Source organism: Podarcis melisellensis (genome assembly GCF_964234715.1).
Source record: "Podarcis melisellensis genome assembly, chromosome: 13".
NCBI classification, from domain to species: Eukaryota; Metazoa; Chordata; class Lepidosauria; order Squamata; family Lacertidae; genus Podarcis; species Podarcis melisellensis.
Genome location: NC_138545.1, coordinates 4297314 through 4323752, shown reverse-complemented (window position 1 = coordinate 4323752; position 26439 = coordinate 4297314). Strand labels below are relative to the sequence as shown.

The window sequence follows — 26439 nt, the reverse complement described above, 5'->3', positions numbered from 1 at the left end:
AGTAATGTTCAGCTTATGGCAAAGAGCGAACGATAAAGAAATAAGGAACAACAAAAGAATATAAAAATACAAACATCTGGGGTGTGTCCCATCTGTCCCCCCCCCCCAATTTAGAGTCGCATACACAAAATACCGCTCGGAGGGACGTTAGAGGAAAAAACAGGAACAGGACCAAAGTCTATCTTTTATTAAAGTACAAAAAAGGGGGTTCCTAAAAAAAGCCATGCAAGGAAAATCGGAGCATATAAAATAAACTACAAAGCAATTAACGGGGGGGGGGGAGGAGGCGGAGGGAAAAAGGAGAGGGCTTTGCTTAGCTTCAGGACAATTAATTGTGGGGGGAAGGACTGTATGAGAGTTTGATAATGTGTCAGATCATTGTAGTTTTTGGGTTTTGTTTTTCTTTCTCTTTTTCTACCTTCCATGATTATTTTATTTGGAAACACACACACACACCCTCCATTGCCAACCTGTAGTACAGAGCGCCCGGTGGACGCACCAGGTTGGGGAAAAGGCTGCGCGGTCAAGGAATGTGGAGTATAACCGGGTCTCCACAGTCTAATACTGAACAGAATTGGGGGGGTGGGAGCCCCCCCTTCTAGAAACGAGAGCGCCATTTCACCGTTCCCGCTCCTTAACAAGCCCTCGCCTGGGGAAATACGTCGGGCGGGTTGCACCCCTCCGCCACCCGTGTTACGAACTAAGCAGCATCTCTTTTGTAAAATAAAAATAGAAATTAAAAAAAAAGGAATACTGTTTGAGAAATTCAATTTTTATAAAAAATTTAAAAAACGAAGTTTTTATAGAGCAACAGTTCTGGAAAACTGTTCAGGAAAAAAAACAAGAACTGGCAGTTATTTTGTGCAATTAGGAGAATGCAGCCTGTCCCAAACCATTTGATGGCAGGGGGGGAGCGATAGAAAGAGGCGCCCCTCCCGCAGCAGCTATTAGGGAAACCCCGATTGGTCCAGGGAGGTTCAGCACTGCTGTGACCTGGCCCAATCAGAAGGCTGGAAAATGGCTCAACCATAAGAAGGGACTTTGGGGGGGGGGGAAATGGGGTGAGGAGTTGGGGGGGAACAGGGGGGGATAGAAGAAGCAGCACCCCTATTCAGTTGTCCTTCACAACCACAGCCATCTTCTTCTGGAGCCTAGACAAACAAGAGATGGAAAGAGACCAGGTGTTAATCTAGGGTTGTCATATTTCAAAAAGCGACAATCTGGAGTTTTTGAGCTATTCTTAAAGAAATCCACCCAAATCTACACTTCCCGACAGCCACCGTATTTTTCGCTCTATAAGACGCACCAGACCACAAGACGAACCTAGTTTTGGGAGAAGGAAAACAAGGGAAAAAATATTCTGAATCTCAGAAGCCAGAACAGCAAGAGGGATCGCTGCGCAGTGAAAGCACAGGCAAAATTCGTTGCCAAGGACGGGAGACTCAACTCGTCACTGGCGCCCATCCCCACATTGTCGGTGATTTGAAGGCAGACATAAACGCTTAGGTCCAGATAATGCTAAGTTGCCATATGTCCAGGTTTTCCAGGACAAGTCCTCTTTTGCCCACCTGGGCAGATTTTTGCATTTTACATGAAATGTCCTGGTTTGGGGGGGGTTCTTTATTTGTTTTTGTTTTTAAATTTGGGGGTAGCCCACACTCATAACAGGAGGAGTGAGCAGCCATGGGGGGGGGGGGGAATCAGCAAGCTCTTAAGGCAGGACATAATGAGGCTCAACAACCTCAGATATGCAAATGACACAACCTTGATGGCAGAAAGTGAGGAGGAATTAAAGAACCTTTTAATGAGGGTGAAAGAGGAGAGCGCAAAATATGGTCTAAATCTCAACATCAAAAAAACACTGGTCCCATCACCTCCTGGCAAATAGAAGGGGAAGAAATGGAGGCAGTGAGAGATTTTACTTTCTTGGGCTCCATGATCACTGCAGATGGTAACTGCAGCCGCGAAATTAAAAGACGCCTGCTTCTTGGGAGAAAAGCAACGACAAACCTAGACAGCATCTTAAAAAGCAGAGACATCACCTTGCCAACAAAGGTCCGCATAGTTCAAGCTCTGGTTTTCCCAGTAGGGATGTATGGAAGTGAGAGCTGGACCATAAAGAAGACTGATTGCTGAAGAATGGATGCTTTTGAATTCTGGTGCTGGAGGAGACTCTGGAGAGTCCCATGGACTGCAAGAAGATCAAACCTCTCCATTCTGAAGGAAATCAGCCCTGAGTGCTCACTGGAAGGACAGAACCTGAAGCCGAGGCTCCAAGACTTTGGCCACCTCATGAGAAGAGAAGACTCCCTGGAAAAGACCCTGATGTTGGGAAAGATGGAGGGCACAAGGAGAAGGGGACGGCTGAGGACGAGATGGTGGGACAGTGTTTTCGAAGGGACCAGCATGAGTTTGACCAAACTGTGGGAGGCAGTGGAAGACAGGAGTGCCTGGCGTGCTCTGGTCCAGGGGGTCACGAAGAGGCGGACACGACTAAACCACCATCAAATGAGCCTCAAGCGGCTCGAGTCAGCGAGCCACGCTGCACCCCGCAAAAGCAAGCAAGGCAAAAACCCACACTCCAATCTGACCAGACTGGTGATGGAGCTGGCGAGATGGAGGGGGGAAAGGATGCACCCGGGGAGGCGGACACCTGCTTGGCATGTAGAAGTCACTGCCAGCCGACGCTTGAAGATAGATGGGAGTCAGGAGAAGGGCGAAGGAGGCAGCGTTTAACCACTCACACTTTGGCCGGCTCCTTGTTTTGCTTCATCAAATCTTGAAACTCGATGGCTTCTTTTATTTTCTTCAGCAGCTGGTACAGCTTCCGGTCCCGAGTCTGGAAAGGGAGGAGGAAATATAGTTCGTCATCAATTATTCCCATCGTATTTATTTATACCTTTGCCTTCTTCCCCCACAAACCAGGAATCGAAGCGGCTTAGACAAATTTAAACAGCGCAGATTGAGATACGGAAAAGCTAAGCGGTGGAAGATCATTGTTCCAAAGTAATTAAGATGCAATTTTTTTTTAAAAAAGAAATCTATTAAAATGTAGATAATAAAAGTAGCATGCTCTTTCCTTAAAATTCCATTGGTTCCCAAGGGCCCGTTGGAATAAAACCATCTTCACCTGTCAGAAGAAGGATGAGGGAAGCAGTCTGGCTTCTCACAAGAGTGAGGCATTGTGGGAGAGATAAAATTGTGGCCTTCTGGGGAACGGGTGTTTGGTCTCTTTAACCGAAAAACTCCGTCTCTAGAAGTGTGAGTCAATTACATCTGAAGGCAGCCTTGTTTAGGGAAGCTTTTAATGTTTACTAGGTTATTGTATTTTAATATTCTGTTGGAAGCCGCCAGAGTGGCTGGGGTATAAATAATAAAATAATAATAATAATAATAATTATTATTATTATTATTATTACAGCGGTGCCTCGCAAGATGAAATTAATTCGTTCCGCGAGTCTTTTCGTCTTGCGCGGTTTTTCGTCTTGCGAAGCACGGTCAGTCGCAACTGCACCTCTTCAAGCGGTTTTAAGAAAAAAGGAAACAAACTCGCAAGACGTTTCCGTCTTGCAAAGCAAGCCCATAGGGAAAATCGTCTTGCGAAGCAACTCAAAAAACGAAAAACCCTTTCGTCTTGCGAGGCATTCGTCTTGCGAGGTACCACTGTATTATTAACCAGGGAGCGGCCATCTTGCAGCTCCCTCGCAGTCCGAGGGGGGACACTTAAGCCGAACGGACGCAGTTCGGTGCGAACATTTACACAAGGCCCGGGACGCGGCTTTCTGGCTTTTCCACCCCCCCACCCCACGAAAGTCACCTGGATGGTGTAAACTCTTCCTTCAGTGCTACTGCCGACGCCACTAGGAGCCTCCACGATCCGCTTCTTGGAGCCTCCCGAATTGCTGCTCTGAGAGAAAGCTGTGGAAAGGGACAGGAGGAAGGGTTGATTAATTTTATTTATTAAATCTGCACACACACACCCACTTCGTGCGCAGCTCTCATGGCAATGGTTTGCAACGTTAGAAACACAAAATGCGTAATAACAACAAAAACCAAAGCAACCATCTCACACGTAAAAGATGTCAATCGGCCAAAGGTCTGGTTGAAGAGGAACAAATATTAATACACTGGTACCTTGGCTCCCAGACAAACTGTCTCCCAAACACCAGAAAACCGGAAATAAGTGTTCCAGTTTGCGAATGTTTTTCGGAAGCCGAACGTCTGGTGTGTCTGTCGGCTATTGTTTCCTTTTATTATTATTATTTTATACATTTTTATTAGTTTTTTCAACGTATCATTTCCAACAATCATTTAACACAACTTCTTAGACAATCTTTTAGACTTCCATTAACAACCTCCGATGATTTTCCGTTCTTTATCACTTATTCTGCATTTCTTAATTTCTCTTACTCTTAATTATCATTAACTAATAATTCTCTTCATAATCTTTCTTATAATATTTCAAATAGTCCTCTTTACAGAACTTCTTGCAGTCCTACAAGCGTAACCTGCTTTTCAAATAATTCATATATTTACTCCAGTCTTCTAGGTATCTCTGATCCCGCGGGTTTCAAATCCTTCTTGTTCATTTATCTAATTCTGCATAGGCCATTAATTTCATCTGCCATTCTTCTTTCGTCGGTAATTCTTCTTGCTTCCATTTTTGTGCCAATAATATACTTGCTGCAGTCGTTGCATATAAAAACAGCTTACAATCCTGACTATTAATATCCTCTCCTACAATGCCAAGTAAAATGTCGTCTATTGTTTCCAGGGCCAATCGGACGTTGCGCCTTGGTTTGCCAATGCTTTGGAAGTTGGACGGACTTCCAGATGGATTGAGTTCAGGAACCAAGGTACGACTGTATATGCGCCCCCCTTTTAAAAGTGCCCTGTGCCCTTAAAAAAAAAAAACACCAACTCAAACCCAACCCAAAACAGAGGGAGAGAATTGCATTGAGAGGGGCAGGTTTGCATTTAAAAATACTTTTATTAAAAAACCAGAAGCCTTTTTATTGGGTATAGTGGGTGACGAGATACCAAGGGAGGATAAAAGACTGTTTATGTGTGCGACAACTGCGGAAAGAATTCTTCTAGCCCCAAAATGGAAACAACAAGAAATACCAAGGCAAGAAGAGCGGAAGATGAAAATGATGGACTTTGCAGAACTGGCGAATTTGACAAGAAAAATCCGAAACCAGCACGATCAAGTATTCCAAAGGGACTGGAGTAAATTTATACAATATTTGAAAGATCATTGCAAGCAATTAACATCACTAGCAGGGTTGCCTGAAGACTTGTAATGAGAAATTTTCTACCTTTGTATATTTAAGTTTCGAGGCCTTTTGTAATGAGTGCAATTAGAATTGGAAAACGCAATTTCAATCGATTGTTTTTAGAGCTGGTGTTAGCCGCCCTGAGCCTGGTCTTGGCTGGGGAGGGCAGGGTATAAATAAAATTTATTAAAGCAAAGATTATGGGATAATGGACACAGTGACTTGCGATCTCAATCATACGCAGTCTGTAGTCCGCTGGCAGTAGGAGTACAATATGGGTATGTCTTTAAGTTAACACCTTACATTAAAAAGGGACGCAGGTGGCGCTGTGGGTTAAAGCCTCAGCGCCTAGGACTTGCCGATCGAAAGGTCGGCGGTTCGAATCCCTGCGGCGGGGTGCGCTCCCGCTGCTCGGTCCCAGCGCCTGCCAACCTAGCAGTTTGAAAGCACCTCTGGGTGCAAGTAGATAAATAGGGACCGCTTATCAGCGGGAAGGTAAACGGCGTTTCCGTGTGCGGCTCTGGCTCGCCAGAGCAGCGATGTCACGCTGGCCACGTGACCCGGAAGTGTCTCCGGACAGCGCTGGCCCCTGGCCTCTTAAGTGAGATGGGCGCACAACCCCAGAGTCTGTCAAGACTGGCCCGTACGGGCAGGGGTACCTTTACCTTTACCTTTACCTTAAAAACCTGACGGTACCAAACTATCGAAGGCTTTTCACCAAAGCCAGACTAAACGTCTTTCCTTCTGCAGTGTTGGACGGCAGGTTGAGAGGAGTTCCCTGCCAGGACAGACTTTGCTCGTGTGCTCAAGACATCGATTCCATAAAACATATTTTGTTGCACTGTGCAAAATATGAGCAAGCCAGGGCTGAACTGATACTACCCTTGCTGGTACCTTTCCTGGGAAAATCAGAGGCTCACTATGTGAGGTTCCTATTGGAAGACCGCACAAATGCTAGAACATTAGCAGTGGCAAAGTTTTTAGCGGTGGTTGCAAGAACCAATAATCCCTATAGTCTGAACAAAATGCTTGTTTAACCTGGAGGTGGGATGTATGAATTGTGCATTGCTTTGTAACGATTTGTTGGGTCTCTGGACCATAATAAAGATTGATGATTAAAATGCAATGATATAAAGGTTAATTTTGAAAGCTGTGAGGCAGGAGGGAAGGAAGGAAGTTGATAGACTCTAGAGAGCCAGGGCAGTAAAGTAGATAATGATGATGCAAATGTATATTATTAAATGGAAAATAAATAAAAATTATATATATGAGTAGCAGGCTTGCTTACACGCTCCTGGGCTCCCCGGCAACCATTCCTGGGACGACTCCTCTTCAGACTTGCACTCTTTGGCGTTCCCACTGCCGGCTTCCAGTCGACTCCTCTTGGCGTTCCCGCCGCCGTCAGATTCGAGTTTATTCCTCTTGGCGTTCATTCCAGAGGGAGCCATTTTCTTGAAGTTTTCTTCCTCCGTCTTGCGGTCCCGGCCTGGGCAGGCACAAACCCTGGCCTCAAAGCAGCGCCGTCCGAGAAGCTGGCCCCTGTGGAGAAAGGACGGGGAGAGGAGACGAGGGAAAACTTTTTTTCTTTTCCTTTGCAGCTCAAGGGCCGCATTCGCATCTGGAGAAGGCTTCTGAGGGCCGCATGCAAGTGGCAAAGGGACGAAGGAATGAATGGGATTTTTTTAACCTCCATGAACTAGGCTCCCCATGCAGGCATTGAAAGAGTCCAAGGGCCTGGGCAAATTTGCAAATGACAGCAAGGAAGCAAGGCGATGGCGTTTCCCCAAGTGGTTACAGTAGTCCCTTGGTTTTCAAGCGCCTTGGTACCCAAACAACTTGGAACCCAGACACTGCAAATCCGGAAGTAAGTGTTCCGCTCTGGGAACTGTTTTCGGAAGCCGAACGTGCTCCGTTTTGAGTATTTAATAATAATAATTTATCTATACCCCGCCCATCTGGCTGGGCTTCCCCACCCACTCTGGGCGGCTTCCAGCAAAATATTAAAATACCGTAATACATCAAACAATAATAGCTTCCCTAAAGAGGGCTGCCTTCAGATGTCTTCTAAAAGTCTGGTAGTTGTTGTTCTCTTTGACATCTGGTGGGAGGCCATTCCACAGGCTTCCATTTTGAGTGTTACGCTGAGGTCTGTCAGTTTTTGCTATTTACATTGGTACCTCGGGTTACAGACGTTTCAGGTTACAGACTCCGCTAACCCAGAAATAGTAATTCAGGTTAAGAACTTTGCTTCAGGATGAGAACAGAAATTGTGCGGTGACAGCAGTGGGAAGCCCCACTGGCTGAAGTGGTACCTCAGGTTAAGAACAGTTTCAGGTTAAGAACGGACCTCCAGAATGAATTAAGTTCTTAACCTGAGGTATTTTGCATTTTTTCGGCTCTTTTTTGTGACTGTGCGGAACCCAGTCCAGCTACCGACTGATTGATTGACTGCAGCACATTGTTTATCGCTTTCATTTTATGGATCAATGGTCTTGTCAGAGAGTAAAATTCATGTTGAAATTGCTGTCTCAGGGGTTGTTTTTAAAAGTCGCTCTGTTTTGCATGACTTTCTATGGGAAAGCACGTTTTGGTTTTGGAACGCTTTGGTTTTGGAACGGACCTCCGGAACGGATGAAGTTTGAGAACCAAGGTACCACTGTAGCCAGATTTGGACAGGACCCCTCCCTTCCTTGCGGTTCAACAGGATCAGTACCCACCTACCCACTGTCACAGATCTCTAGGGCCACTGGGTACCCTTCTCCCTATCCCACCCCCCAACCCTGGACCCATAGCTAGAGCAAGGATCTATATAATAATAATATAATAATAAAATTTTATTTATACCCCGCCCTTCCTGGTTCAAAAACCGGGCTCAGGGCGGCTAACAACAAATTTAAAACACATAATTATAAAAGCAGAATAAAATATAGTATAAAAACATGAATAACAATAAAAATCAAAATCAATTAGATAATCCCCAGGGCTAGCTGGCTGAATTGGTCCTGCTTGGGCCAGCGATGAGACCAGGGGAGAATTAGCTGTGGGGTGTCAGAGTGGGTGATCTTCATAAAAGGGGAGGGAAGGAAGGGGAATAAAGGATCAGGCTGAATTCAAATTAAAGGTCAGGCATAATAACTCTGTCTTACAGGCCCACCGGAAGGAGGTTAAATCCTGAAGGGCCCTGGTCTCATGGGATCTAGAGCCAAGCACCAATGAAATTTTAACAGATCTCACGAGAAATTTGGTTCTAGAGTTACGGGCTTGCTTCAACGCTGCCTGTGACCTCTCTATCTGCAAACAGGAGTTCAGAACCCCATCTCCTGGCCACAGACCTGGGGCGCTGGCCTCGTCTTTCCCAGAGAACCCAGGAGTCCTGGAACCCAGGAGACAGAGCCCCCAATGCACTCTCGAGGGGCAAGGAGGTGCCGGGGGGAGGAGGGAGAAGAGAGGAAGAGGATGAAAAGTGTTTTACGCACAGATGGGTCTCCAGGGTGATGATGACCAAGATGGGGCGGCGGTTCATGCCCCCCTGGCAGGAACTGTTGCACATGAAGTTGTAGAGAATCTTGCTGCTCTCCGTCCCCAGCTGAAAAGCAAAGAGGGGGGAGGAATTGGGGCACAGGGACCTGCTGATCTCCCCCCCCCCCCCGACTATTCAAGGGGAGCGTCTCTGCAAGGTGCAGTGCAAGATTATTACTACTATAATTACAATTATTAGCAGCAGGGAGAAAGTATGCAACTTTCTTTGCAAGCCACATTATTACAATTACAGTGGTACCTCGGGTTACAGACGCTTCAGGTTACAGACTCCGCTAACCCAGAAATATTACCTCAGGTTAAGAACTGTGCTTCAGGATGAGAACAGAAATCGTGCTCCGGTGGCACAGCAGGAGGCCCCATTAGATAAAGTGGTGCTTCAGGTTAAGAACAGTTTCAGGTTAAGAACGGACCTACAGAACAAATGAAGTACATAACCAGAGATAAAGGGACCCCTGACCATTAGGTCCAGTCGTGGCCGACTCTGGGGTTGCGGCGCTCATCTCGCTTTATTGGCCAAGGGAGCCGGCGTACAGCTTCCGGGTCATGTGGCCAGCAGGACTAAGCCGCTTCTGGCGAACCAGAGCAGCGCACGGAAACACCGTTTACCTTCCCGCCGGAGTGGTACCTATTGATCTGCTTGCACTTTGTGCTTTTGAACTGCTAGGTTGGCAGGATCAGGGACCGAACAACGGGAGCTCACCCCGTTGCGGGGATTCGAACCACCGACCTTGTGATCGGCAAGTCCTAGGCTCTGTGGTTTAACCCACAGCGCCACCCGCGTCCCTATAACCAGAGGTACCACTGTATAATTAATATTATTAATTAAATGTGCATACTATAGCCCTACACCGGGCGGTTCACAGCGTTAAAAATACAGAAGAACCTCTGTTGTCGAAAGCTTCGGAGGCAGAACAATTCGGAACCCAAACGCCGACAGACACGGAAGAGAATGCTTCCATTTTTGAACGGCTTCCGAGGCGCGGTTCTCCATCTGTCGATGGATTTTGCCGACTGGCAACCGCGCCTCCGTTGTCGAACGTTTCAGAAGCCGAACAGCCTTCCGGAGTGGATTACAGTTCGGCAACCGAGGTTTCGCTGTTAAGGCAAGATAAAAACGCTATATCTCCAAACAGAGTTCGGAAACTTCAGTTTGGAGCAGAACTCGGCAGCCAGGACAAGACAGATTGACCCATTTGCACCGATCCTGGCCCGACGTCACTGGCTGCCGCGACACCTGAATGCAAAGGGTAGATCTCCAGTGTGATCCGGGGATCTTTTCCCGGTCCAAGCCCCCTCCCCCAACGCCCCAATTTCGATAACCTGGGGTGCCTCATAGGGAACGACGACGCTGTGGCGCTTGGTGTTCTGGTCGGATAAGTACTGTGCCTGCTGGTTCCCTTCCACCCGGATCAGGTGCTCAGCGGGGGCGATGCCTCCTGGAGGACACAAAACCGGATCAGGGCCGGGCGGGGAGGGGGGGGGGAGAGAGAAAAGCGTGGGGATGGCTGCTTTGCAAAAGGGACAAGGATAATAATAATAATAAATTTTATTTATATCCCGCCCTCCCCAGCCGAAGCTGGGCTCAGGGCGGCTAACAACAATCAAAATAGTCCAACATTCTAAAAACATTCATTATAAAATTAATTAAAATCAAATTAAGATCAAATTAATGGCAACCATCAAGCAAAATTCTGTGCAGATTGCCAGAGGAGGGGGGTCAGGCTGCGCCCTGACCAAAGGCCTGGTGGAACAACTCTGTCTTGCAGGCCCTGCGGAAAGATGTCAGGTCCCGCAGGGCCCTAGTCTCTTGTGACAGAGCGTTCCACCAGATTGGAGCCGCGGCCGAGAAGGCCCTGGCTCTAGTTGAGGCCAGCCTAACCTCTCTGTGGCCTGGGATCTTTAGGATGTTTTTATTTGCAGACCGTAAATTTCTCTGTGGGGCATACCAGGAGAGGCAGTCCCGTAGGTACGAGGGTCCTAGGCCGTATAGGATTGAGTGCGGTCGGCACCTGCGGTGTCCAAAATGGGAATGTGTGCCGCGTGATGGTTTTGACGGCATGGCCTCTGAGCGCGTGCAGAGGGCCCACCCCACACCAGAGGCTAGCCACCCCCAAACCACCTGCTCCACATAGGTAAAGATAAAGGGACCCCTGACCATTAGGTCCAGTTGTGGCTGACTCTGGGGTTGTGGCGCTCATCTCGCTTTGTTGGCCGAGGGAGCTGGCGTACAGCTTCCGGGTCATGTGGCCAGCATGACTAAGCCGCTTCTGGAAAACCAGAGCTGCGCATGGAAACGCCATTTACCTTCCTGCTGGAGTGGTACCTATTTATCTACTTGCACTTTGACGTGCTTTTGAACTGCTAGGTGGGCAGGAGCTGGGACCGAGCAATGGGAGCTCACTCCGTCGCAGGGATTCGAACCGCCGACCTTCTGATCGGCAAGCTCTAGGCTCTGTGGTTTAGATCACAGCGCCACCCGGTCCCTTAAATCTTTTTCTACTGCATCTTAAAACATAAAAGGACCCTTGGATGGTTAAGTCCAGTCAAAGGCGATTTTGGGGGTTGTGGCGCTCATCTCACTTTCAGGCCGAGGGAGCCGGCGTTTGTCCGCAAACAGCTTTCCAGGTCCTGCGGCCAGCAGGACCAAATCGCTTCGGGTGCAATGGGACACCGTGACGGAAACCAGAGCGCACGGAAATGCCGTTTACCTTCCCGCCGGAGCGGTACCTATTTATCTACTGGCACTCGTGTGCTTTCAAACTGCTAGGTTGGCATGAGCAGGGACCGAGCGACAGGAGCTCACCCCGTCGCGGGGATTATAACCGCCAACCTTCTGATGAGCAAGCCCTAGGCCCTGTGGTTTAACCCACAGCGCCACCCACATCCCTGGGAGTAAATTTCAAGGAGGGTTACCTGGAGGGATGCTAAGAGGCAAGAGGGGGCGCAGGTGAGTGCTGGGGGCGTAAATCGCTGCCCAGCTTAGGAAAGGCCCTTTTGCCGGGTCAAGCTCATCCCATTGCGTTGAATTAATCAAACTAGTTTCAATCGGGTTCTGAGCCAATGCGCAATTCATCGCTCTCGTTCCAAGATTTATGGTGTTATTCTTGTCTCCCTTAGTGTGTTGTCCAAAGCGCTCTTCCGAATAACGCTTTTTATAGAGCAGGGGAACCGGTTCTCCAGCTTTTCCCCCTGGGCTGCACTTTCAGAATAAAAATCTGCTCATGCGACACCAAATTTGTTTATCGTTAAAGAATTCGTCAGAAAATGAAAAGAAACAACTGCTCTGTTTATAGTGAAGAGCGCAGCTGCTTTATAATTTGATCGTATATAATCTAATAGCACCTTAAACCCAGGTTGCGGTAGCCAAAACCGAAAGTCTAGACACCTTTTCTTTATAGTGAGGATTATTATTATTAGTAGTAGTATTATTATTATTGCTTTTATTTCTGTCCCACTTTGTTTTTAAGTTCCTCTTCAATCAGGCCTTTTGTTGTTGTTATTTATACTTTTCAAGTTTATACATTTCATTATATTCATTTATTTATGTTTGTTTTTCTTTCTGTTTCCCTTTTGCTCTTTTCTTTTTTTTTTGTAACCTTCCTTAATTTCTTTTTCAAGTCTGCAAGTTTGTACGTATTTGCAATAAAATTGAATAACCTTTTTATAATATATATGTGTGTGTGTGTGTGTGTGTGTATATATATATACAGTGGTGCCTCGCAAGACGAAATTAATCCGTTCCGTGAGGCTCTTCATATAGCGGTTTTTTCGTCTTGCGAAGCAAGCCCGTTGACAGCTTAGCGGATTAGCGCTACAGCTGTCTAGCGGCTTCTAGCGATCAGCTGTTAAGCGGCTTATCAGCGGAACAGCTGATAAGCGGCTTAGCGGCTTAAGAAAAGGGCGAAAAAAGCGAAAAAACCCCGCGGGGGGGGATGCAAGATTTTTTTCGTCTTGCGAAGCAACCCCATAGGGGAATTCGTTTTGCGAAGCGCCTCCAAAACGGAAAACCCTTTCGTCTAGCGGGTTCTCCGTCTTGCGAGGCGTTCGTCTTGCGGGGCACCACTGTATGTGTGTGTGTGTGCGTGTGTGTATATATATATATATATGCAGGTTTTGGTGTCCTCGGGTGTCTTCCCGTGTAAAAGTTGGGGTGTCTAGGCGACGTTTCGACGAGGTCTCACTCGTCATCTTCAGGCTGGTGCTTTCGGCTTCTTGTTACTGGAACAGAGCAGGATCTCAGTGTTTGAGTTCCTATAAATACTGTTGAGGGGGTGTGGTGTATAGCCTCCAATGTTCTGGGCAGAGAGGAAGTTCCCAGGCTAGTGTGCCTTTTCTTCTTTTGTTCCTTAATTACTTGAGGGATATCTTGAGTGATTTCTTGAGTGATATCCTGAGTACCACTTAGGTGGGTCATTAGGTGTGGATTAGTTGCTAAAGTCTTTGTGTCTTGACCTCTTGAACTTTGTGAAGAGTTTTTCTGAGAAGATGGCTGTACTGCACTTAGTTGTGCTCTGGCTTGGCTTCGTGTATAGGGGCGAGCTGTGGTTTTGTGGCCTGTGTCAGCCAGATCTGTGTAGGGATTGCAGGGGGGTGCAGCATCCGGAGGTGCCACCATGGTTTGGCTACTGGATGGTGTCTGTAATTTATCTGTGGAGAGGGTCTGGGTTTGGGTCTGGTGTGGTTGATTGGTGATGGCGTTCTGTGTGCCTCTGGATCTGGTGTCAGTTTTTGTGGGGAGGGCTAATTTCCAGATGTCTGGCAAGCGGGATGTGTCGTCACGCTTGTTCATGTTGTGAGGGTGTTTCTCTATCTCGATGGCTTCCATGATTATTCTCTTGTGGTGATGTTCCATGTTAAAGAGCAATTTGGAATCTGCAAAATTAATTTCGTGTCCTGTTTCTTTCATGTGTTGGAAAAGAGCAGGCCACAAAACCACAGCTCGCCCCTATACACGAAGCCAAGCCAGAGCACAACTAAGTGCAGTACAGCCATCTTCTCAGAAAAACTCTTCACAAAGTTCAAGAGGTCAAGACACAAAGACTTTAGCAACTAATCCACACCTAATGACCCACCTAAGTGGTACTCAGGATATCACTCAAGAAATCACTCAAGATATCCCTCAAGTAATTAAGGAACAAAAGAAGAAAAGGCACACTAGCCTGGGAACTTCCTCTCTGCCCAGAACATTGGAGGCTATACACCACACCCCCTCAACAGTATTTATAGGAACTCAAACACTGAGATCCTGCTCTGTTCCAGTAACAAGAAGCCGAAAGCACCAGCCTGAAGATGACGAGTGAGACCTCGTCGAAACGTCGCCTAGACACCCCAACTTTTACACGGGAAGACACCCGAGGACACCAAAACCTGCATTCCTGTACCCGTGAAAATCTACGAAAGCATATATATATATATATATATATATATATATAAACTCTTACTGACTAGTCATTTAAATTACGATTCGATTTAAATCAAACCCACAATGCATGCATTTGGACGGGGGAGGAAAGAGAAAGGCTGCGCTGGGTTCGAATCCTCCAAATTTTTCCCTTTTCTTCTTTTTTTGTAACCTTCCTTCATTTCTTTTTCTTTCTTCAAGTGTGCAACTTTTGATTTGTACGTATTTACAATAGAATTGGGGTTATTTTAACAAATACATATATAAATCAAGTCTTACTGACTAGTCATTTAAATAATCGTGATTCGATCTGATTTAAATCAAGCCCACCCTGACCACGAAGCATGCATTTGGACGGGGGAGGAAAGAGAAAGGGTGCGCTGGGTTCGAATCCTTTGTAGACAACTCCTCAGGGCATCGGCCCAGTCCTCGTCCCCAGAGACCAGCCCCCTAGCCCAAAAGAGCCAGCCCATTCCCTCTGCTGGAGCTTACCGCGGCTGCCTTCGCCAGAGCGCTCGTGGTGCGGGCATCGCTTGACCACCTCGGCGATGTGCTCAGACTTCTTGAAGATGGCTGTGGTGCGAATGACAGCCCTGGGAGGGGGCGGCGTGGCCACTTTGATGAGGACGGGGCAAGTCTTGCCCATCTGGCAGTAGAGCTTGTTGAGATCCGGTGAGTACTACACGTTGGGCCGGAGAGAAAAGAGAGGGAGGGAGAACATTGCAACATGGAAATTATACAATTTATTATCATCACCTTGCCGACAAAGGTTCGTCAACATGACCATTGGGGCCCCTCTGTAATTCTACGATTCCACAAATCGATTAAATTAGTTAAGAATGATTTGTAGAGTTATTTACTTTATGTAGAGTTATTTAATGATGATGTAAATGTGTATTATTTGTGTATAAATGGAAAATTAAGATTGCTGGAAGAAATATCAACAACCTCAGATATGCAGATGACACAACCTCGATGACAGAAAGTGAAGAGGAATTAAAGAACCTTTTAATGAGGGTGAAAGAGGAGAGCGCAAAATATGGTCTGAAGCTCAACATCAAAAAAACGAAGATCATGGCCACTGGTCCCATCACCTCCTGGCAAATAGAAGGGGAAGAAATGGAGGCAGTGAGAGATTTTACTTTCTTGGGCTCCATGATCACTGCAGATGGTGACAGCAGTCACGAAATCAAAAGACGCATGCTTCTTGGGGGAAAAGCAATGACAAACCTAGACAGCATCTTAAAAAGCAGAGACATCACCTTCCCAACAAAGGTCCATATAGTTAAAGCTATGCTTTTCCCAGTAGTGATGTATGGAAGTGAGAGGTGGACCATAAAGAAGGCTGATCATCGAAGAATGGATGCTTTTGAATTATGGTGCTGGAGGAGACTCTGGAGAGTCCCATGGACTGCAAGAAGATCCAACCTCTCCATTCGGAAGGAAATCAGCCCTGAGTGCTCACTGGAAGGACAGATCCTGAAGCTGAGGCTCCAAGACTTTGGCCACCACATGAGAAGAGAAGACTCCCTGGAGAAGACCCTGATGTTGGGAAAGATGGAGGGCACAAGGAGAAGGGGACGACAGAAGACGAGATGGTGGGACAGTGTTCTTGAAGCTACCAGTGTGAGTTTGACCAAACTGCGGGAGGCAGTGGAAGACAGGAGTGGCTGGCGTGTTTTGGTCCATGGGGTCACGAAGAGGCGGACACGACTAAATGACTAAACAACAACAACATCTGAAGCAACATTTAAAAAACAGCTTTAAAAGCAAGTTAAAAAGGATAACTGTGAGATGTCCAAGCAACAGGCTCCACCAGCCTCCGAGGGAACCCAGGCGTCCGGCTGCCCCTCCCAACCTCGGAGTCAAATCTATATTAATTCTGGAGTTGTAAACCCTACAATTCTCTCCTGTCCCCACGACAGCTCCCCTCTTCTCTCCCCAAATCCCCTAGATCAAATACTGGTAGATCACCAGATGTCTGCGGTAGATCACCGGCTCTCCACAAAGAAGCTCAAGAACTTTGGCTCCTCTAAAAAAAGCTCAAAAACGTCCCCCCAAAAGAGGGCTTTCCTTCCTACAAAAAACAGCTAGACGACTTTGACATGAACCCCTAAAAAACGAGAGTAGATCACTGCCAGTTTTTAACTCTGTTAGTAGATTGTGAGTTGGCCACCCCTGCCCTAGATCTTATACACTTGCAGAATAATCCAGCCCCCCCTTTCACCCTCATAGGAAAGTATTAAGCCTGACCCACCCCCAAGAATTTTTAGCACCCCTCAAAAAATGTAGGAATCCATTCACACCCATCCTTTTAGGCAACCCCCCCAAAAAACCCCCAGCAGTCTTTTTGCTGGCCCTTTGCTTTACATTAAAATTCCTTTCCTGACACTGTTTTTTTTGGGGGGGGTAGTGATCTCGACCACGCACGATTCCCCCCACCCCCAAAAAAGCCACACGCACCACAATCCTAGTAACATGCCAAAAGTTCAACTAACCTTTTCGGCCATCACTGCACAAGAGCGAGGGATTTAATTTCGGAGACTGAGCAACGCTGTCCGTCCGTCTCTCAGTCCCCCCCCAATCCCTCCCAGCAACACACGAAACTCAATGAACTGCGCAAGGAGGAGAGCTAAACATGTCCAAACTTGCCTTGCAGAGTTGTTTGGGGGGGCGTGGAGAAAAGGGGTCTGGTCTCAAGTCCAGCCTCCTCAAATATCCGCCTTTAAAAAGCTGCGAGACTCGGGTCGCGGTCACAGCATGCATTCAAAGGACCACTTCCAAAAGCCAGGAGTTTTTTCCGCCCAAAGGATTACGGGAACTGTAGTTTACTGAGGGTGTTCAGAGGCGAGAGGCCTCGTCCCTAGTGTCCCACCCCCCAAAGGATCTACAATTCCCAGAGCAGTTTAATAATCAACCACCACCCCTTATCTGGGAATTGTAGCTCTGTGAGGGGAAGAAGGGAGTCTTAAACTATAACTCCCAGAACTCTTGGGTGGGAGGAAGTGATTGACGGGTTAAAAGTGGGACGGTGCTGCTTTAAATGTACAGTGGTACCTCCGGTTAAGTGCTTAATTCGTTCCGGAGATCTGTTCTTAACCTGAAACTGTTCTTAACCTGAAGCACCACTTTAGCTAATGGGGCTTCCTGCTGCCGCCGCGCCGCCGGAGCACGATTTCTGTTCTCATCCTGAAACAAGGTTCTTAACCTGAAGCACTATTTCTGGGTTAGCAGAGTATGTAACCTGAAGCGTATGTAACCTGAGGTACCACTGTATAGTGAAAATGGGGCCTTAGGAATTTCTCGACAAGTCTTCGAAGTGAATTTTCTTTATTCCAGGGCCCATCTGCGCCATACATTTAAACTCTTTAAATGGTAAAAACTGAGCACCCCTCCCATCTATGTATGTCTATTCATCTATCTCAGGGAAACTGTAGTTTATAAAGGGTGCCAGGAGCTGTCTGAATATCCCTATTCCAAAAACCAGAGTTCCCTGGGAAGAGGGATGGACTGTTAAACTACTCTGGGAATTATAGTTCTGTGAGGGGAATAGGGGCTCTCTCAGCACTTGGAACAAGCTACAGCTCCCAGAATCCTTTGGGGGGGTGAAGCCATGATGGTTTGACGTGTGGTATCACAGCGCTTCAAACGCATGGCGCCAAGGCGGCTGACATCTTTCAGCTGGGTGCCCTCGAGCTGCTTTGAACTACAACTCCCACCGGTCCCCGGGCGGCACAGCAGGAGTCAACCGCCTGAAGTGAGTTTCTAAAAAGAACGTGGCCCCTTCTGAACGTTTTGGGAAGGAGAGAGCAGGTCTTCTGTTTGAAAAAATGAAGCGTTAATGGGTGACAGAGATTGGCACCAAGATATAAGACTTTGAAAAGCTGGTATCACTGGACCTAAGTTCAGCTATTCCTCCAGTGCAAGAGGCTTCGACAACAAGACCATCGGGGCCCCTCTGTAATTCTAGGATTCCACAAATTGATTAAATTAGTGAAGAATTAATTGTAGAGTTAGTTATTTTTGAAAGGCAGGGCGGTAAATTCGATAATGATATTGTAAATGTATATTATTAAATGGAAAATTAAGATTGCCGGAAGAAATATCAACAACCCCAGATATGCAGATGACACAACCTTGATGGCAGAAAGTGAGGAGGAATTAAAGAACCTTTTAATGAGGGTGAAAGGGGAGAGCGCAAAATATGGTCTGAAGCTCAACATCAAAAAAATGAAGACCATGGCCACTGGGCCCATCACCTCCTGGCAAATAGAAGGGGAAGAAATGGAGGCAATGAGAGATTTTACTTTCTTGGGCTCCATAATCACGGCAGATGGTGACAGCAGTCACGAAATTAAAAAACGCCTGCTTCTTGGGAGAAAAGCAATGAGAAACCTAGACAGCATCTTAAAAAGCAGAGACATCACCTTGCCAACAAAGGTCCATATAGTAAAAGCTCTGGTTTTCCCAGTAGTGATGTATGGAAGTGAGAGCTGGACCATCAAGAAGGCAGATCGCTGAAGAATGGATGCTTTTGAATTCTGGTGCTGGAGGAGACTCTTGAGAGTCCCATGGACTGCAAGAAGATCAAACCTCTCCATTCTGGAGGAAATCAGCCCTGAGTGCTCACTGGGAGGACAGATCCTGAAGCTGAGGCTCCAAGACTTTGGCCACCTCCTGAGAAGAGAAGACTCCCTGGAAAAGACCCTGATGTTGGGAAAGATGGAGGGCGCAAGGAGAAGGGGAAGACGGAGGACGAGATGGTGGGACAGTGTTCTCGAAGCTGCCAGCATGAGTTTGACCAAACTGCAGGAGGCAGTGGAAGACAGGAGTGGCTGGCGTGCTCTGGTCCATGGGGTCACGAAAAGTCGGACACGACTAAACGACTAAACAACAACACACACACACACACACACACACTAGCCCAAACATAACAAAGAAGGAGGTATGCATCGATTCATTCAACCAATTTATTAAAATAAAAAAAAATAATAATTGTAGTCTTGGAAGGGACCCGTGGGTCATCTAGTCCAACCCCCTGCAAAAGCAGGAATCTTTTGCCCAACGTGGGACTCGAACCCACAGCCGTGCGACGAAGACTTTCACGCTAGATCTACGTTAGTTTATACGGGGTTTTCGAACGGGTGCGCCATTCATTGTGAATGCTTTGAAGAAGAGTTTGGATTTGATACCCCGCTTTATCACTCCCTTTAAGGAGTCCCAAAGTGGCTCACATTCTCCTTTCCCTTCCTCCCCCACAACACTCTGTGAGGTGAGTGGGGCTGAGAGACTTCAGAGAAGTGTGACTGGCCCAAGGTCACCCAGCAGCTGCAGGTGGAGGAGCGGAGACGCGAACCCGGTTCCCCAGATTACGAGTCCACTGCTCTTAACCACTACACCACACTGGCTCTCAGTGTTTGAATTGAACTGTGCTGTTGTTTTCTTCCTTTGTAGGTCCTGCAAAACCGCTATTTGGAATCACACTTTTAGGGAGCACTGGGGATGAATTCATAGCTGTCAACTTACAGATTTGAAAATAAGGGACCAGCAGCCTCGAAAATAAGGGATCAGCAGCCAAAATAAGGGAGCAACAATTACTTTGATAAAATACATATTTTGTTGTGTGCAAATCGCTTTAGATACCTATTAGGTCCATAAATTACCATATAGCATATATTTAAATAAACAGCAACAAAGGACAGCTGGACATATAAACGGCCCCATTACCTTCAGTAGCTTATTTAAGGGACATCATCAATAAGGGACAGCAGTGGGACATGGCGCTGGGATAAGGGACTGTCCCGCCAAATAAGGGACGCTTGACAACTATGGATGAATTCATGGCACCTAGGGGGAGCACATCTGTTCAAAATCCCCCCAGGACCAGGTGTGGGTCCAGCTGCGGCCCCATGGAGATCTCTGGGCGCCATGCTGGCGACCAACATCTCCCTCTGGCTGGCCTTCTTAAGCCGGTGAGCAGAATAACGTATTAATTGTATTAATATCCCACTTTATTCTCCAAGTAGTACATGTTTCACCCCCGCCCCTCCTGAGTTAATCTCCACAACGACCCTGAGAGGGAGGCGAAGAGGCTTCGAGTGACTCCAAGGTCGCCCAATGGAGATTTGAACCCTGAACTCCCAGGTCCCAGTCTGATGCTCTCACCACTACACCCCACTGCCTTCCTAGAGTCCTTCTGCTATGGGAGAAGCTGTATCAATTAACTAGGTGAATAGATTTGGGGATAGCAAAAGGCCACTTAAAGAGATGGATCTGGAATATTCGGGATGGTTTCATACGATGCTTTAAAGTTTTTGTAAACAGCTCTGGAGATGTTTCCTTTAGAATATTATTATTATTATTAATAATAATAATAATAATAAGAAATTACTTGTAACCCAGCCCATTTGGCTGGGCCTCCCCAGCTACTCTGGGTGGCTCCCAACAGGATATTAAAAACACGATAAAAGATCAAACATTAAAAACTTCCCTAAACAGGGCTGCCTTCAGATGTCTTCTGAAAGTCGGATAGTTGTTTATTTCCTCGACATCTGATGGGAGGGCGTTCCACAGGGCGGGTGCCACCACCGAGAAGGCCCTCCGCCTTCGATATAGAAACGAAATCAATAAAATGTTTAACTGGCAAAATAAAATAAAGATGTCTAGACATTCTCTTCTGGCAACCATAACCTGTTTAGCGCGCCACTTTGTGATTAGCCTATCTATTTGAGTTTCTGACCTTTTATAAAACCAACCTTTGCCGATGCCCCTCCATGGGTGAAGCTCCCCCCTCTAAACGATACAGATTTACGTATAAGGTAAACAAGCTCTAGCTTACGGCCCCCAAAAAATTAAAGGGGGAAAAAACATCTAGATGTACATTTCCAAAATATAAGATAAAAAACAAATAAAATAAAACCTACCTACAGCAACAGTGTTTTGTGTTGTGTAGGCTCCTGTGATGTAAGTCATGGGCCCCGCCTGCTAGCCTACTCCTAAAATATCACAGGTTTGCTCCTTTCTATATACAGGGTGCCTACATTCTGCTGTTTATATTAGCAGATAGTTTACATCATATATTTACACCTATAAATATTTCACATTATACTTACAGCATGTTTCCACGAGACTAGATTATGAGTCTTTGTAAACTGTGTTTCTAAAGGAATTTTTGTTATTGCCAAATGCCAATGTATTTGCATTATGAATAATAATAATAAAAAAATTAAAGCTTAATCATTATTTCACTATTAACATACCTCTTCTCAATTGTATTTCACTATTAATATACTTCTTGTTAATTGTATTTCAGCTGAACAATTACTTTGATAAAACACATATTTTGCTATGTGCAAATGGCTTTAGATACTTGCAAGGTCCATAAATGACCATATGGCATATATTCAACACACACAAAAATCGGCGACAATTTGTTGCTGACAAAGGACAGCTGGGCATAGAATGGGCCCGGTTACCTTCAGTAGCTTATAATAATTTAATAATAATTTATTATTTATACCCCGGCCATCTAGCTGGGTTTCCCCAGCCACTCTGGGCAGCTTCCAACAGAATATTAAAAGGTAAAGGGACCCCTGACCGTTAGGTCCAGTCACGGCCAACTCTTGGGTTGCGGCGCTCATCTCGCTTTACTGGCCGAGGGAGCCAGCGTACAGCTTCCGGGTCATGTGACCAGCATGACTGAGCTGCTTCTGGCGAACCAGAGCAGCGCATGGAAACGCCGTTTACCTTCCCGCCGGAGTGGTACCTATTGATCTACTTGCACTTTGAGGTGCTTTCGAACTGCTAGGTTGGCAGGAGCAGGGACCGAGCAACGGGAGCTCACCCCGTCATTGCGGGGATTCGAACCGCCGACCTTCTGATCAGCAAGTCCTAGGCTCTGTGTTTTAATCCACAGCGCCACCCGCGTCCCAACAGAATATTAAAAACGTGATAAAACATCTAGCATTAAAAACTGCCCTAAACAGAGGTCTGCCTTCAGATGCTGAGGGCCTCATCAAACCTAAATCCGGCCCTGAATGCAACCCAACCCATTATTATTTTTTAAAATAGGTATTTTCCCCCGCCCCACTTCCACCCTCCTGCCCAGCTCCGTACGGTGCAGGTGACGGATTTGGCGGTCCCCGACGGCTCAAACGCCAACTCGAACCCATGCTCGCCAGGGTAGTTTTCAGTGGAAGGGACGGTGGAGGTGGTGGAGAGGATTGTGGCCTCACTGCTCTGTTCGCCCGCCTGGGGGGCACTGCCCTCCTCCGGGAAAGGAAGGTCAAAGGTCTCCAGGGTCAGGTCCTTATGAAGTTCCTCCTGGGAGGGGTGAAGGGTGGGAAGAGAGAAAGAAATTTAAAAGAGAATTATGGGCTTGCAAGTTGAAGGGACCTGAGCGAGCCGAAGCAATGTGGTCTGAGCAGGACACGTGCCCAAACATCATCATCTTCTTCTTCTTCCAGTGGTACCTTGGTTCTCAAACTTCATCCGTTCCGGAACTCCGTTCCAAAACCAAAGCGTTCCAAAACCAAGGCGCGCTTTCCCGTAGAAAGCAACACAAAATGGATTAATCCCTTCCAGTCTTTTAAAAGCAACCCCTAAAACAGAACTTTAACATGAATTTTGCTATCTAAGGAGACCATGGATCCATAAAATGAAAGCAAAAAAACCATGTACCGCAGTCACACAATCAATCAATCAATCAATCAATCAACTGGTAGCCAAAAGATACCGTATTTTTCGCTCCATAAGACGCACCTAGTTTTTAGAGGAGGAAAACAAGGAAAAAAATATTCTGAATGAAACAGTGGGTGCATGATTTTTGTGGTTCATGCTGTGGCCACAGACACGATATGTGATTTGATGGTGAGTTTGGGGTAGCCCAATGCAAAAATCCTGAGGATCCATGTGGATCCGTGCTTTGTAACCATGTATTTGCACCATTGTGGCCCCACGAAACAGTGGGTGCGTGGGATTTTTTTGGTGCAGGTTGTAGCCATGGACATGCTATGTGATCTGATGGTGAATTTGGGGTGACCCAATGCAAAAATCCGGAGGATCCATGGGCTTTTACCTCCCCCCTCCCAGGCAGCCTCCTTTATCTCTAGAGTCCCTTATCTCTCTCCCGATCGCTTGCCGATCAGCTGCTTCCTTTCAACACCCCCTTCCCTCTTTCTAAAAAAAAGAGAGCATGAGCTGCTTTTCTGCCCTGGGCAATTCGTCTCCAGGGACCACGCATTCGCTCCATAAGACGCACAGACAATTCCCCTTACTTTTTAGGAGGAAAAAAGTGTGTCTTATGGAGCAAAAAAATACGGTAGTTTTCTATTTAACTTACATTATAGTCCAAAGGCTATTCATCAGGAAATAAGGATTTGTTTTAAGGTTTTCATGTGTGCTAAAACTCAGTCTAAGTTTAAAAAAACAAAACCACAAAACCACATCAGTTAACAAACATGGCTACATATGCTATAAAGTTATTGTTTTAGTTAAATAGTTTCGATTGTTATTAAAGAAATAGTTATTTTTCTCTTTCCAAGAAAGTACAGCAGAAACATTGTCCAAATATAAACAGTTCACTTTTTAAACCTCACAATAATTACACAATTATCTCTCTATGTATTTCTAACAGTATAACCAAATCAGTAATTTTTGATATAACTGTAAAAACCACTCTGAAAATTTATTCATTGCAAAAATGAAACCTTCATCTGGTTGTAAATATTAAGATTATACCAGCAATAATGAATCATTCTGTAAAAAAAATTAATGATTTAAATCAAGTCTTACTGACTAGTGATTTACCGTATTTTCCCCTCTATAACACGCAGATTTTTTTCTCCTAAAAAGGAAGGGGAAATGTCTGTGCGTGTTATTGAGCGAATGTGTGGTCCCTGGAGCCAAATGGCGCGAGGGGAGGCAAAAAAAATCAGGCAAAAATCAAATCGCGCGTCTCGGAGAAGGGAAACCTGAAAAGAGGAAACGGCTGCTTTCCTGCATTCTGCCTCAGGGTCTTACTGCCCACCCTCCTCTGTTTCCTTGCTGTGTTTGTTCAAACGGAACAAAGAGCAGGGAAAGCCCCTCCCCTCCAGGCAAGCAGAGGGGAAAGCAGAGTGTCGTCTCTGTGCTCCGTGCTGCTGAAAACATGCAGGAGGGAGAGAGATAGAGAGAGCTCGAGCTGGCTGGCTTGGGTGGGTAGGTGAGGGAAAACTTTTGCCTTCCTTTCCTCCCTCCCGTTATACCCCTCTCCTGCATTCTTAGCCAGCTGCTTCTCTGCACACCCCTCTCGTGCTCCTTGTCCATTCTCTGTTTTTCCTTCCTTCCCCACTTAAAATGTGGTTAAAAAGCATGGATCCACATGGATCCTCAGGATCTTTGCATTGGGTCAGCCCAAATTCACCATCAGAGCACATAGCATGTCCATGGCTACAGCCTGCCCCCCAAAAATCACCCACCCACTGTTGCCTGGGGCTGCAATGGTGCAAAAACGTGGTTACAAAGCATGGATCCACAGGGATTCTCAGGATTTTTGCATTGGGTCACCCCAAATTCACCATCAGATCACATGTCTGTGGCCACAGCATGAAGCACAAAAATGATACACCCTCTGTTTCATTCAGAATGTTTTTTCCCTTGTTTTCCTCCTCTAAAAACGATGTGCGTGTTATGGTCAGGTGCGTGTTATAGAGCAAAAAATACGGTAAATCAAGTCTTACTGACTAGTGATTTAAACTGATCTGATTTAAATCAAATCCAACCTGTATTAGATCAAACCGCCCTTGGTTTCCCTTTCCAACTCTACAATTCTACTAATTCCACCTACCTCAAAATCTTTGCTGGACTGCATGCAAGTCCATAGCTCATTGAACACCGCGTCGGATTCAAACAACTGTTCCATCTTCAAAGCCGGGAGCAGGAGAAGACAGATGTTCCTTAAAAAAAAAAAGATACAGATTTGTTAGATATTGGTCCCTCTATCTCAGGCCTAGGCAAACTCCGGCCCTCCAGGTGTTTTGGGACTACAACTCCCATCATCCCTAGCTAACAGGACCAGTGGCCCGGGATGATGGGAATTGTGGTCCCAAACATCTGGAGGGCCGGAGTTTGCCTAGGCCTGCTCTGCCTCCTTTGTTCAGCCTTCTCCAGCCCAATGCCTTTCCAGATGTTTTGGGACTACAACTCCCATCATCCTCTGCTGCGGATGATGGGAGTGGTAGTCCAAAACATCTGGAAAGGGGACTGGATGGAGGACTTCGTTTCAAAACAGGTAATCTACTAATCATAGTCCTCTTTCTCCCCCTTACACCAGAGCAAACCATCATGGGGGGTGCGCAGAGACGATACCTAGGTCACTCGTATACATGAATTTATTTGCAATATTTCTGCACAGCAATAGAAACGCAGGACTGTAGATTGGTCCATCTAGTCCAAGCCCTTCATCTGGTTGTAACTATTAAGATCATACCAGCAAGAAATAGTCTTTTTTGGGGGGGGTGAAGATTTAAATCAAGTCTTACTGACTGGTGATTTAAACAGATTGGATTTAAATCAGATCCACCCTCGAATTGGCTCATTTTGCTGCTGCATCGCACTGCTGGCCTCATGTCTAGCTACAGGGGTCCCTTGGTTCTCAAACGCCTTGGAACCCAAACACTGCAAACCCGGAAGTAAGTGTTCCGGTTTGCAAACTTTTTTCAGAAGCCGGACGTGCTCCGTTTGGAGTGCCACACATCTGTTTTGAGTGTTGTGTCTGTTTTGGAGATTTATTTTGACTTTTTGTTTTTGCGGCTCTTTTGTTGTTGTTTTTGTGACTGTGTGGAACCCAGTTCAGCTACTGATGGGATTGACGGTGTGACTGCAGTACATTCTTTATTGCTTTCATTTTATTTTATTTTTTATTTAAAAAATTTATTGATTTTTCCAACACATAATAAAAGACAAACACATTACAAAACAAAAACATACACCACATTAAACATATACTGACTTCCCCATACCTCCCTTTCGCTGCATCCTTATTCCAAAGTTCTTTAGCAACCCTTTAATCAGTTTATCTATTGGTTCCCTTTCATTAAATTTCTTTAAACTTAATATTTACAGCTGTATTTCTCTACTTCTTGCCCCTTGACATCTCAACACTCCTCAATTTTACAACAGTTTTTAAGATATAGTTTAAACTTCTTCCAGTCCTCTTCCACTGTCTCCTTCCCCTGATCTCGG

At 46.2% G+C, this 26439-nt stretch overlaps 2 protein-coding genes and 1 long non-coding RNA gene across 3 annotated transcripts in view; 1 reads left to right on the top strand and 2 right to left on the bottom strand.

Annotated features, from left to right (window-relative positions):
- Positions 1-393: 393 nt before the first annotated feature.
- Positions 394-25198, bottom strand: TP53 (tumor protein p53). Its single transcript, XM_081886929.1, has 9 exons — positions 25043-25198; positions 22333-22539; positions 14710-14896; positions 10137-10252; positions 8753-8862; positions 6565-6815; positions 3818-3918; positions 2745-2839; positions 394-1151 (listed from the first exon to the last, which is right to left on the bottom strand). The coding sequence occupies exons 1-9, from the start codon at positions 25115-25117 to the stop codon at positions 1112-1114; spliced, it is 1182 nt and encodes a 393-aa protein (XP_081743055.1). The 5' UTR covers positions 25118-25198; the 3' UTR covers positions 394-1111.
- Positions 8859-26439, top strand: part of LOC309355773 (monocarboxylate transporter 13-like) — a 174680-nt gene continuing 157099 nt past the window's right edge. Inside the window, exon 1 of the mRNA XM_081886898.1 lies at positions 8859-9050. The gene's annotated coding sequence lies outside the window, so the exon portion shown is untranslated. The remainder of the gene's footprint in view (positions 9051-26439) is intronic.
- On the bottom strand, positions 11490-14703 carry LOC309355925. The gene is made up of 3 exons (XR_014162632.1): positions 14390-14703; positions 12272-12412; positions 11490-12206 (listed from the first exon to the last, which is right to left on the bottom strand). It is a non-coding gene; the product is annotated as an uncharacterized lncRNA (long non-coding RNA).

Excerpts from the sequence above, each read along its gene's own strand:
- TP53 (XM_081886929.1), bottom strand. The coding sequence starts at position 25,117 with ATGGAACAGTTGTTTGAATCCGACGCGGTGTTCAATGAGCTATGGACT. Across the intron at positions 14,897-22,332 it reads CCAAATCCGTCACCTGCACC|TACTCACCGGATCTCAACAA; the intron begins GTACGGAGCTGG and ends CCCAACGTGTAG. Across the intron at positions 8,863-10,136 it reads TTCCCTATGAGGCACCCCAG|CTGGGGACGGAGAGCAGCAA; the intron begins GTTATCGAAATT and ends TTTGCTTTTCAG.